The sequence below is a fragment of the Esox lucius genome, chromosome 13 (genome assembly GCF_011004845.1).
Source record: "Esox lucius isolate fEsoLuc1 chromosome 13, fEsoLuc1.pri, whole genome shotgun sequence".
Lineage (NCBI taxonomy): Eukaryota > Metazoa > Chordata > Actinopteri > Esociformes > Esocidae > Esox > Esox lucius.
This window is the reverse complement of record NC_047581.1, coordinates 9,974,300-9,987,418: the sequence shown is the minus strand read 5'-3', so window position 1 is coordinate 9,987,418 and position 13,119 is coordinate 9,974,300. Positions and strand designations below refer to the sequence as shown.

Below are 13,119 nucleotides of genomic sequence, written 5' to 3'. Positions count from 1 at the left end.
GATCCCTATAAATTCCCTATATAGTCCATTTTTATCCCCCTTATTCGCTATATAGTCCAGGTTTATCCCCCCTATTCCCTATATAGTCCAGTTATATCCCCATATTCCCTATATAGTCCAGTTCAATCCCCCTATTCCCTATATATTCCAGTTTCATCACCCTATTTACTATATAGTCCAGTTTTATCCCCCTATTCCCTATATAGTCCAGTTTAATCCCCCCTATTCCCTATATAGTCCAGTTCTATCCTCACTATTCCCTATTGAGTCCAGTTTAATCCCCCCTATTCGCTATATAATTAATCTTATATTCCCCCTAGTCCCTACATAATTCATCTTATATTCCCCCTATTCCCTACATAATTCATTTGATATTCCCCCTAGTCCCTACATAATTCATTTGATATTCCCCCTAGTCCCTACATAATTCATTTCATATTCCCTCTAGTCCCTACATAATTCATTTGATATACCCCCTAGTCCCTACATAATTCATCTTATATTCTCCCTAGTCCCTACATAATTAATTTTATATTCCCTCTAGTCCCTACATAATTCCTCTTATATTCACTCTAGTCCCTACATAATTCCTCTTATATTCCCTCTAGTCCCTACATAATTCATCTTATATTCCCCCTAGTCCCTACATAATTCCTCTTATATTCCCCCTAGTCCCTACAGAATTCCTCTTATATTCCCCCTAGTCCCTACATAATTCCTCTTATATTCCCCCTAGTCCCTAAATAATTCCTCTTATATTCCCCCTAGTCTCTAAGTAGATCCATTTAGAAGTCCCGCTCAACATCCTGAGCGGATGCTGTTTTTATCACTATGCACTAATAGCTCTGGCCACCAGATGTCATGATATCTAACATTTAATTTGGTTTGGGTATTACATGTTCTGATGGCTAAAATTAAACTGATGGTTTTAAATTATATCCCAGATAATGTTTTTGGTATTAAATACAGTCGTAGTTTTGCTTGATTCCATTGTCAGATCATTGTCTGTATCATAAAAAAATGTAAGCACAACAGACTGTGTCGCAGTTAAGATAGTATAAATATTTATTGTTCATGTTCATATCATGTTCTGATCATATCTACATGCATCATGTCCAACAATCCCAGTGATACCAATAGGTCATTCATCACTCCCAGTTAGAGAAGGGGGTTGGGGGAATGGGTGCTGTTGATATTGGCAGTCCTTAACCATCCGCTTTCACGAGAGAAAGCCAATGACAACGTTCAATCCTTAAGCCAAGATTTGTGGAAAGCCTGGGAATTTGGAAAAAGTTATCTGCATGTTGCAAACACGGCCAGTGTTAATGTAGGTAGGTCAATGGTAAAACAGTCAAAGGTTTGATATTCATAACCATTACAAGTAGTCTCGGCCAACATCAGTGGATAGGTCCATTTTTAGAGTCCAATCCTCTTTTATCTAAAATACATTGTTCTTGAAGCCCACCAATGCAATTGCAATTGTCTGCACCCACAAATCATCACGGTAAGCATTGGACAACTTCCTTCTACTTTAGTATGAGAGTTAAGAGGCAGACACTTAAGGAGACGGTTAAGTAAATAGAAGCTAATGACATCAGCTTTCCTGAGAGACAACAGCAATAGGCAACTTCTGAACAGACTTTAGTGTGCATTCCAAAGCATTACCTGCATAGTACACTACACTCAGCAATGAACTATGTAGGAAATAGGGCGCCATTTGGAACACAAAGAAGAAAACAGTGGTTCCTTTGACACGGCAATCATAAATATAGCATAATAATAATAATAATAATTATAATAATAACTGTGTACAAATACATTGTTAGTGATAGTTTGCTATCTCACATCAGTGGCTATTTACATTAACATCACAAATCATGGGGAGAAACCATGGTCATTAGATTGATACGATATGTACAAGACGGAATTGCTCTGGTTCAGAGTTCTGTAAAACAAGTTCCAAATTCCTTGGAAATCATTCAAGTTGTCTAAATATCAGAAGCAAGTTTACACAAGAAACTTGTAAGAATCATAAATGCATATTGACTTACATCCCCTTTTCAGCAGAACAAAGCGTCATCAAGTCATGCATAGAGGGACCATAAATACTGACAATATAATCGCTACATGACAGAGCTCTTAAAGGTTTACTGTATGTACTGCATTTATCCATCTCTGAAACATTAAAATCACATTCTGTATATATATAAAAAAATAATGAAACCAAAATGAACATTTCTGAGCAATGAAGATGAGATGATTCTGATTTTTGGGATGGCAATTTATTTATTTTTTACCCTATTTTCTACATAGTGAACTACAAGCCCATAGGGATCTGGTAAAAAGAAGGGCACTAGGTAGGGAATAGGGTGACATTTAAGAGAACAAACATTCAGTCTGTCCCATTACTACCACTAACAACTTTAGAATTGTACCATTTCCAATCAATTCTTACCTAATGCTTGAATCAAAGTGTGTGCTTCCTGTTTTGACCTTTTGTTTGGACAATTTGAGATATTCACATTTAGTGTCTTAAATAGTGGTTTGATATTGAGGTTTGTACAGCCTACAAAGAGGCGGCTGCAGAGTTTTATGAGGGGACGCTGTTGGACAGATTCCTGTGACTTCTTTTATGGGCAAGTCTATCCGCTATGGTTAGTAACGCGTAGGCCTGTTAGCCAACTAAAGATGGATCTTTGATAGATTAATAAACAGTCTGAGTGATACTACAGCACTGAAAATTAGGTCTTACGTGTACACAGAAATATCCCCTTAAGCCAATTTCTCAAGTGAATTTTCCAAAGATTATCAATGCTTTTCCTGTCTAGGAGTAGGCTTTAAAACAAGTACTGACAACAGGTCGAACAGGCTGCTGTCTGTGATTTAAGAAAAGTGGTTCTGCCACAAAGTGCGTGTGTCTTCAACAAGCCTGAGGTGTATAACCACACTGCTCACTGTAGCATGTTTGGTGAAGTAGGATTTTCACATGACCTGTTTATTTAATGGAAAATCCCAGTGGGTAACATTCAGAAAATATGAACCATCAAACTTATAGTCATAGTCTTCACAGACTGTAAAATGTAACAATCAGGCTGCTAACCACAGGCCCATAACACTGCACTTCTCCGTTCTCTTCCTCAAGCGGTCTGTTGGAATCTGTCATATAAAAGAGGGTTGTACTCTTAAACCCACACCAGAGTGAAACACTTTGCAACCGAACACAAAAACAAACATTTCTTGTAGTGAGTTCAGGTTTTGTACATCTCTGTCAGATTCTTCTGCTTGTTGTTGTGTGACCATGACCCATGAGTCTCAAGCAGTCATATGAGGTTTTATCCATTATCGTACACACTAATCTTTTCAGTCAGGTAGTTACGTTTGACAGAAAAACACAAGAGGATATTACAGGATCCGTTCCAAAAGAGGTAAGAGCTGTCATAAATAAATAAATGAGGAAGGCATGGTTTATGTTAGGCAGGCCAGACACAAACAATGTACAGGTGATGGAGAGATCACGTAGAGATTGTGTAAATATCACGTAGGTGAGATGTCATTGGTCCCAGGCTTCACTCAGTCTCAACAGGAGGTTTAGATTCAAACAGCCATTCAGATATAAAGTCTGTATGGCCTATCTCCGCTTCCGGTCCTCCTCACGTTTCAGTCAGTTTTCCTCACAACCACTCCATTTATTATCTGCTTAAACACTCGTTGCCCCAGCACATCAGGCGTGCCATGTGGGATGACGAGAGGTTAGGGAGAAACCTGCTGTATATTTGTAGGTAAGTGAGTGAGTAAGGGTTATCAGCTCTTCCTGTAAATGTAGGATATGTTTTATACGTGCATATCAGAACGCATACGGGTTTATATGGTTACTTGTGGCTCCGCTGAAGGTAAACTGTCGAGTCATCAAACAAAGGATTTTTCACCTCCATCTCCCCAGTCTAAGGAGAGAGAAAGAAAACATGGATTATTACACAGCATATAGAACGCTACGTTAAATATTTTTCAAAGTCTGTGCCATACCTTGAGAAAAACATCTAATAAACCAGGTAATAAATATGTCTTGACACGGGGACGTTACCACAGTTTCTACCACGGCCCACGGCGGTACTATGTTTCGGTGTGTGTACACGTGTGTCTTGTGTGCGTGCGTGTGTGTGTCTCCTACCGGTGCCAGCCCAGGACACTCGTACACAGTGAAGTCCCCGTCCTCGTTCTCCTCGTCTGAGGTGGCCCCAGAGTCAGGGACCCGGGGTTCATTCCTGTGTCTGGACGAGAACAACAGAACAGTGATGTGAAGGAGGTACCCAGGCACGCCACACCATCAACAGGTAGACTGGGAAAAACAAGCCTGAATGGGAACGGAAAAAGCTGCCTCCCCCCGTCCCCTCCCTACCTAATTCAAACCCACTGGGAGTGAGTCAAGAATTGACACCTAGTTTCAGACATACAGACAGTGACTGGTTGGGAAAGGGGCTGTAACTCACTTTTCCAGGGAAAGCATCTGCTGTTTCTGGTGCTGGTAGTGGTACATTTGGGCACTCTGAGCCAGCTTCTTATCCCCAGGCTGCAGACGGGACACAGAAGGAGGTTCCCGAGATGACATTAGAGAACATAGTATAACGTCTACACCCAGACCTTTGCTCACAGCCCACCACCGTGCAGCTCCATTGGCATTTGCCACAGCCCCGTTCTCTTCACAGATGAGAGCAGGGTCACACTGAGCACATGTGACAGACGTGAAAGAGTCTGGAGACACCATGCTGAAAGTTATGCTGCCTGCAACATCATCACCGGCCCACTGCCAAATCTGTCATGCTGGATGGTCTGGGGAGGCATATCCTTGGAGGGTCGCACAGACCTCCACATGCAAGCCAACAGTACCCTGACTGCTGTTAGTTAACAAGAGGAAATCCTCAGACCCATCGTCAGACCTTAAGCTGGTGAAGTGGGCCCTGGGTTCCTCCTGGTGCAGGACAATGCCCGGCCTCAGGTTGCCAGAGTGTGCAGGCAGTTCCTGGATGATGAAGGCATTGATGCCACTGACTGTTCCCTAGACCTGTATCCCAATGAGAACCTCTGGGTACCTGTGCATTTGATGCCACCAAGTAGCGCCACAGACTGTTCAGGAGCTCTCTGATGCCCTGATCCAGGTCTGGGAGGAGATCCCCCAGGACACCATCCACGTCTCATCAGGAGCCTGCCCAGACATTGTTGGAGTGCATACAGGCATGTGGCCATGCACACTACTGAGTCACATTATGAGTTGCTGAAATGAAATTCACAGCCTGTGATTTCAAATGAAAAATTTGATTTTCAGTGAGAGTTTGAATCCAGTCCTCAGTCGGTTGATGATTTTGGTTTCCATTGACCGTTGTTACGTCATTCTGTTCTCAAGAATTACACAATGCACAGTAAAGATTTGGATCTTTAATACATTTTGTTCATTAAGACCCGATGTGTGATTTAAGTCTTTCCTTAATTTGTTCGGAGCAGTGTACAACAAGACTATAGAGAACATATGGTTGATGCAACAGGATCAGCATGCTGTTGCCAAATCACATCGAACGTGCAGAAAATAAAAGTAGAAAATAATCTATGAATTAAATGTTAACAGCATTTATAGGTCATCTAACCAATTGGACTATTGCAACACTGTTGTATGTGTGTGGTGTTATACTTACCACATTGTTGTCATAGGAATGGGCTCCCGCCACCCCATAAGCGGGATAGTCTGTCTTCTGGGCCAGATGCACCCCCCTCTGCAACCTGAGATGAGCCATAGATGTCAATGTTAGTTCTGTGCCCTTCCCTGCACATTTCATATCGGACATCCAAAGGTTATGAATTTTGGCCAGTTAAAATACATAGATATTTTTTTTAAACATCTGTTTTACATGGAATAGAATACATTTCAAACCAATTTAAATCTTATCTGCCTGAATTTTCTTTGTAGTCATTTTATAGATACTGTTGCGCAGCAAGTTAAGCATCAGCTGTTTAATGCTGAGTCAGACAAGAATCCAAAAATAATTAAAAAAGGAGTACATATCTACTACATTTCTACTAGTCTGTAAAACTTAAATGCAAACTATTGTATGTACAATTAGCACCTTCATTAAAGTGTGAAGGTGGCACATGTACAGTAAAAAGAAAAACAGCAATATCATAAAAAACAATACAGTGCTACCAGTTCACAAAACAGTCAATTAACTTTAAAGACCCACAGAACATGTAAAAAAAACAACAACAAGATAACAGGACCAAGATTTAGGAGTTTTACCTGATCCAACAGACGCTTGCCAAGAGCAAGGCTACAGATCCCAGGACCAGAAACACACTGGTCATGACTGTGAAGAGATAAAGAACAGATGTCAGAAAGAGTGGATACAAACGTCTGGTAGAGGAGGAGTGAGACATTATCCAGAAGAGGATGTATAGATCAGAAGAGGAGACAAGAGTCAGGCACTTCTTTCCTTTCTTAGTCGATAAACTAGGAGAAAAGCAAGAAAGCTAGTCCAGCAACTACTTTGAGTGCATCCAAAATGCACCAAACCTCAGTTAAGAGCCGGGAGCAATGACGGTCAATACAACATTTACACGACAACAAATAAGCGAGAAAATGTAAGACTGGAGAACAGTGGTGGCCCTATTCAATGCGTCCATGAAATAATGTGCATTTATACTGGAACTGGAAATGTCCGGGTCCATCTACAAAGCAATGCATTTTGATGTTAAAATCGTTACACACCAATAAACACATGATCGTTGGGGGGGTAGGGGATGATCAGGGGCCCACTGTGGACATCTGGGACGTGGGTGGTGGCGGACGCTGTCATTGTGGGGGCAGCGGCTGTAGTAGTAATAGATGGGGGGGCCCCAGCGGGTGGACTGGGGGGGGTGTGCTGTTCTGTGGTGGGCCGCTGTTTGAGAATCATTGATCTGTCATCCTCTTCCTCCACCTCCTCCTCCATGGCTATGGGAACATTCTGTGAGAGAGGAGCTGTGAGGAAATAACAAAAAGAAAAGGGAAAATTACTTCCTCACAGCAAACCCGACAACTGGTGTTCCTAGACCATTAGGGTCATTATATATCCAGTTACTAAAAGCTTCTATCAGAGCTTGTGAAAAGTCAATGAGATGTCTCCATATTCCTTTGATGATCTACGGTAGCACTATATTCCCTTGAGCGCTGCTTTTGACCAGGGCTTAAGGGGTTCCTAGTACCTAGGAAAACATACCGTCTTAAGTCTCACCTGGATGTTTGACCGCTGACTCTGTCTTCTGTTTGCTAATGATGGTTGACAGGAAGTCTATCTCTTCGTCCAGTTCAGGGAAAGTGGTCACTTTGTCTACTGAAAGAGGATAATATGGGTTTTATTGATTACTTAAGCAGCGATGAGGCAGTATTTCTATTACTTCTAATATAGGATTTCCCGGACAGGAAGGAGCGAAGAGGCCAACGTATAGACTGAGAGAAGGGTAGTCATTTCTCCTTCACCAGCAAGGTGATTGCAAGTTTGTGTCAGAGATGTACAATCACCAATGATGACCTAATCCCAGGATATTACAACACAGCGCCAAAGGGATCGGTTTGGCCAGCGCTGCCCACAATGAGTCAGCAAAACCATAGGAAGGACATTTCCCAACAACACCAGCTACCATCCACATAGAAGGACAGGCTATGAAATAAGGATGTTGTAGTGTGGATCTTGATTGTAAAAATTGCTCTGGGTAAGGTTGGTAGATCGATAGAACAACCAACTGCTAACTGTGGGAAATTCCACTGGTGACAGGCCTTGACTCCCGAGCCATACACTTCCACTAGGAGCCCACAAGACAGCCTTGTGGGATCCTACCGTGTCATCATGCAAATGTCACATAACGTATCAAACTGTGTGAATCTTCCACGTCCCCTGTGTGTGCCGGTAATGAACAGGTTTGAATTCCAGTTAGAAACGAGAGGCTCCTGCTGCCCTCATGTGGCAAGGGTGAAATTTCGCATGAACACACAAGCCAATCGACAATCGGATTAAAGACCCGAATGAAATCAGGAGTCATGTAAAAAAGCATTGAGAAAACAAACTGCAGCCGGGCATCAAATAGCTTTGTTGTTTGCAGAGATGATAACCTGCTTGTTGTTTATCTCTGGTGCCATGTGCATCCATCATATTGGATACCATGCCAACAGAAACTAGAATTTGGAAGTAAAGTAGCTGGGGGTTGCTTTAATGATTTCACAAAAGGTTGTGGGTGGCAGCAAAATATTTCTTCTGATTTTACAGTTGAATAGCAGAGAAGAAGAGGAGAACATAAAACCGTTTGGTGTCTCAGCTTGAACGATTCAAGGGTGACGGTGATTAGTGCTAGTTTTGTGTCTGCAAACTATTTTTATGTCTGCAAATTAATATTGTCACAGTCGATACATGTTTAAAACCCTCCTGGGTCTCAATCCGCGGATATGCTGATTTAGCTCATTAGCATAAATTAGCATAAATATGCGAAAAATATATAATTATAAAAGAAAGTATATATATATATATTAGATCTAGACATTTTCGTGAGGCGTTCCGTTTGTGTTCCTATGGTAATCACTGCATGAGAGGCGACGGGAATCTTCCGGCTGAAGTTTGCACATATCTAGGTATTCTAATGTAGGGTGCGCGCGCACCCTACATTTCCACACATATCCAGAAAATGTGTCACTGGAATCGTACGACTGAATTTTGAAAATAATGCTATATAATTTGGGTCCCTTTGGCCAATTCAGTCTGCCTGGTAGATCTGGACAAAACCGGTCCCAATTACACGCTGGAGTTTCTTAGTCGCCCGAATCCCACATGGCGTTGATTCAAGGCTTCGATAGCATAGAATTGACCTCTGACACGTAGGAATGATGGGACGTCAAACAGTTCAGTCCCATGGTAACGAGAAACAAGATGGCTGCGCACGCTGATCACTGATCAATAATGGTGACGAACAACCTTTATGTAAGATAACTCTTTGTTTTCATCCAAAATGTTTTAGAACATATTTGATCATAATCAAGAGGCCGAGGAAGGTTATTCTGTCAAGGAACACTTTCTACCAGGCAACGCGCAATGACCATTCAGCTTAAACAGCTTTGACTGACCACCCATCCAGACCAGAAGTGACTACGTCGCTATTTATGTTTATTTATTTTATAAACCCCAAAAAATTATTCTGCCAACATAGTATGAGGATCTTCTTGGGAAATGTTTCTGAATTGGTCAGTTTTCTGATTTTATGTAAGTTCAAACTGGGCTGCCGATCTCGTGCTGCCATCTGGTTGCCGTTTGGTGTCATTACACGCAGACAACTAATTTACATGCTTTATAATTAACTTCATTCTGTTTTATTTAAGACATTCTATTTTTGGGTTGTCTATTTTTTTATCATCTATTATTTGTTTTATTAATTCGTTTAAATCCAATCCAATGCAATGTAATATGACAGTAAAGGCATGGAACTATCAGGGAATACCATTGAAAGAAAACCTCATAATGCTTTCAATCAAATTCTATCAAGCTGAATTTCCACACATATCCAGAAAATGTGTCACTGGAATCGTACGACTGACTTTAGCTTTGATCTAGGCATTCTAAGGAAAATAATGTTATATAATTTGGGTCTCTTTGGCCAATTCAATCCGCCTGGTAGTTCTGGACAAAACCGGTCACAATCACGCGCTGGAGTTTCTTAGTCGCCCGAATCCCACTTGGCGTTACAGAAATTAATCTAGGACCCAAAATGTCCAAGTAGTGAAATCTGGGCAAAATCCTCTTGGACCATGGATGGTTTAGCATATCACTTTGGGATATCTTGAAAACGGAAACAATGTTGGTTTGGTCTCTAGCTTGAACACTAAGATACACTGTTTTAGGGTTAATTCAAACAACCTAAGCAACTTTATGCCAATGTATTGTCATAGCTGATCCACAGTTAAGCATTCTAAATTGGCATATCTTAAATGTGTAAATGTCGGTTTGATCACTGTAGTTTGAATAGTTCAAGAGAAAGGGATACTGGAAGTTTAACAGGTATCAAAACTTGAAAGCAAGCAACTAGGGACTGAACAATTAGAAAGTTTTTAAGTTTAAATGGTGTCTCTGGCATTAACACTCTTGGAGGAGAGGCATGCTAAATAATCCCAATCAGAAGAAAGGTACTTTGGCGTCCTTACACTGTATGCAGTTTATGGAAAAAGAATGACAGGACTATATGCTTGGGTTTAATCCCTGGCACAAATCCCATCCATATACAGAGTTCTATACAAGCGTTTGTCACGATTCATTTCCAAATCACACAGGGCCTCAGAGATTATTTGAATATGACATGCGAACAATTATAATATCAGTACCATGATTATTTGGCATTCATGAAAGCAATAATAATGGAACCAATAATGAATCTCAGATGATCTTGGACAAATAGATATGAGAACTACAAACCCGATCCCAAAAAAGTTGGGACACTGTACAAATTGTGAGTAAAAAAGGAATGGAATAATTTACAAATCTCATAAACGTATATTTAATTCACAATAGAATATAGATATCGAATGTTGAAAGTGAGATATTTTGTAATGTCATGCCAAATATTGAATCATTTTGGATTTCATGAGAGCTATACATTCCAAAAAGGTTGGGACAGGTAGCAATAAGAGGCCAGAAAAGTTAAATGTACAGATAAGGAACAGCTGGAGGACCAATTTGCAACTTTTTATGTCAATTGGCAACATGATTGGGTATAAAAAGAGCCTCTCAGAGTGGCAGTGTCTCTCAGAAGTCAAGATGGGCAGAGGATCACCAATTCCCCCAATGCTGCGGCGAAAAATAGTGGAGCAATATCAGAAAGGAGTTCCTCAGAGAAAAACTGCAAAGAGTTTGAAGTTATCATCATCTACAGTGCATAATATCATCCAAAGATTCAGAGAATCTGGAACAATCTCTGTGCATAAGGGTCAATGCCGGAAAACCATACTGGATGCCGTGATCTTCGGGCCCTCAGACGGCACTGCATCACATACAGGAATGATACTGTAATGGAAATCACAACATAGGCTCAGGAATACTTCCAGAAAACATTGTCGGTGAACACAATCCACCGTGCCATTCGCCGTTGCCGGCTAAAACTCTACAGGTCAAAAAAGAAGCCGTATCTAAACAGGATCCAGAAGCGCAGGCGTTTTATCTGGGCCAAGGATCATTTAAAATGGACTGTGGCAAAGTGGAAAGGTGTTCTGTGGTCAGACGAATCAAAATTTGAAGTTCATTTTGGAAAACTGGGACGCCATGTCATCTGGACTAAAGAGGACAAGGACAACCCAAGTTGTTATCAGCGCTCAGTTCAGAAGCCTGCTTCTCTGATGGTATGGGGTTGCATGAGTGCGTGTGGCATGGGCAGCCTACACATCTGGAAAGGCACCATCAATGCTGACAGTTATATCCAAGTTCTAGAACAACATATGCTCCCATCCAGACGTCGTCTCTTTCAGGGAAGACCTTGCATTGTCCAGCATGACAATGCCAGACCACATACTGCATCAATTACAATGTCATGGCTGCATAGAAGAAGGATCCGGGTACTGAAATGGCCAGCCTGCAGTCCAGATCTTTCACCCATAGAAAACATTTGGTGCATCATAAAGAGGAAGGTGCGACAAAGAAGACCTAAGACAGTTGAGCAACTAGAAGCCTGTATTAGACAAGATTGGGATAACATTCCTATTCATAAACTTGAGCAACTTGTCTCCTCAGTCCTCAGACGTTTGCAGTCTGTTATAAAAAGAAGAGGGGATGCCACACAGTGGTAAACATGGCCTTGTCCCAACTTTTTTGAGATGTGTTGATGCCATGAAATTTAAAATCAACTTATTTTTCCCTTGAAGTGATACATTTTCTAAGTTTGAACATTTGATATGTCATCTATGTTGTATTCTGAATAAAATATAGAAATTTGAAACTTCCACATCATTGCATTCTGTTCTTACTCACAATTGTACAGTGTCCCAACTTTTTTGGAATCGGGTTTGTATTTTAATATAGGTTTCGGGACTTGGATAAAACGTTTGCCACAGATGCTAAAATGCTAGCATTTGGAAACATTGCCAGGAAAGTAAACTGAAGCACACCTTGTCCAAAGACAACATAAGGACACACATTTGCCATTTTGGTAGTTGTGTGAACTATCACTTTAAGACTAACACAGGGGACTCTCACTAGCACCGCGAGTGTGCTTAATGGTGTGAAAACCAGGATATGCTACGTCTCCCCCCTAGGGAGACGGATCAGTCACACAGAGGCATGTTGCGTGTGGGGCATCATTGTGCATGCGTGTAGTGCACATGAGCCTGAGCTAGCCAGCGATAGCGTAGTTGGCTGGCTGGGTGGGAGAGAGAGATTCACTGTGAGGGCAGCCGTTTGGGTGTTGGTGAGAGAGAGAGGCACGGGAAGTGGTGCAGTGTGTTTAAGTGAAAGAGTGTTGCCAGCATGCGTTAGTGAGAGCGGGTGAATTGCCTGGGTGTACAGTTGTGTGAGAGCGGATGTGTAGCAGTGTGTGTGTGTGGGTGGATGGGTGGGCTAGCCTTCCTGTCACGCAGTGGTGGAGGGCACAGAGGAAGTTGGAGGAGACCGAAAGAGGGTGACAGAGACGTGGGATAAAGAGCGAGTAGAGGATGCTGATCCCTTCAAATTCATGAATGAAAACTATCACCAGAGAAACAGGGGAGAAAAGCCAAGAAAGGGAGTGGGGGGGGGGGGGGGTCAGACGATGTGTGTCTCAGAGGAGAAGAACTATAAAATAAATAAACAGAGTACCAGTCAAAAGTTTGGACACACCTATTCAAGGTTATTTTCTTTGGTATTACTATTTCCCACAGTCGCAAAAACCATCAAGCCTTACGTGGTCTCATGAGGACCACCACCGGAAAGGAAGACCCTGAGTTCCCTCTGCTGCCGAGGATAAGTTCATTAGAGTTACCACCCTCAGAAATCGACAGTTAACTGCACCTCAGATTGCAGCACAATTAAATGCTTGAAAGCATTTAAACGTATCCCTGTTTAAGACATACAGAGAGGTTAAGAGACAGTGACAGAG

The 13,119-nt window shown here is 41.7% G+C and overlaps 1 protein-coding gene across 2 annotated transcripts in view; it reads right to left on the bottom strand.

The window, feature by feature from the left end:
* Window positions 1-1,041: 1,041 nt before the first annotated feature.
* npdc1b (neural proliferation, differentiation and control, 1b) overlaps window positions 1,042-13,119 on the bottom strand; it is a 32,336-nt gene continuing 20,258 nt past the window's right edge. Inside the window, exons 3-9 of one of the 2 annotated variants that reach the window (XM_020052170.3) lie at window positions 7,257-7,352; window positions 6,752-7,003; window positions 6,284-6,350; window positions 5,685-5,769; window positions 4,488-4,567; window positions 4,169-4,268; window positions 1,042-3,941 (exon numbers count right to left, since the gene is read on the bottom strand). In XM_020052170.3, the coding sequence (XP_019907729.2) occupies window positions 3,870-3,941; window positions 4,169-4,268; window positions 4,488-4,567; window positions 5,685-5,769; window positions 6,284-6,350; window positions 6,752-7,003; window positions 7,257-7,352 (752 nt within the window). In that variant the 3' untranslated portion in view covers window positions 1,042-3,869. Of the gene's footprint in view, window positions 3,942-4,168; window positions 4,269-4,487; window positions 4,568-5,684; window positions 5,770-6,283; window positions 6,351-6,751; window positions 7,004-7,256; window positions 7,356-13,119 lie in introns of both variants that reach the window. The other variant, XM_010892426.4, reaches the window with a different exon arrangement.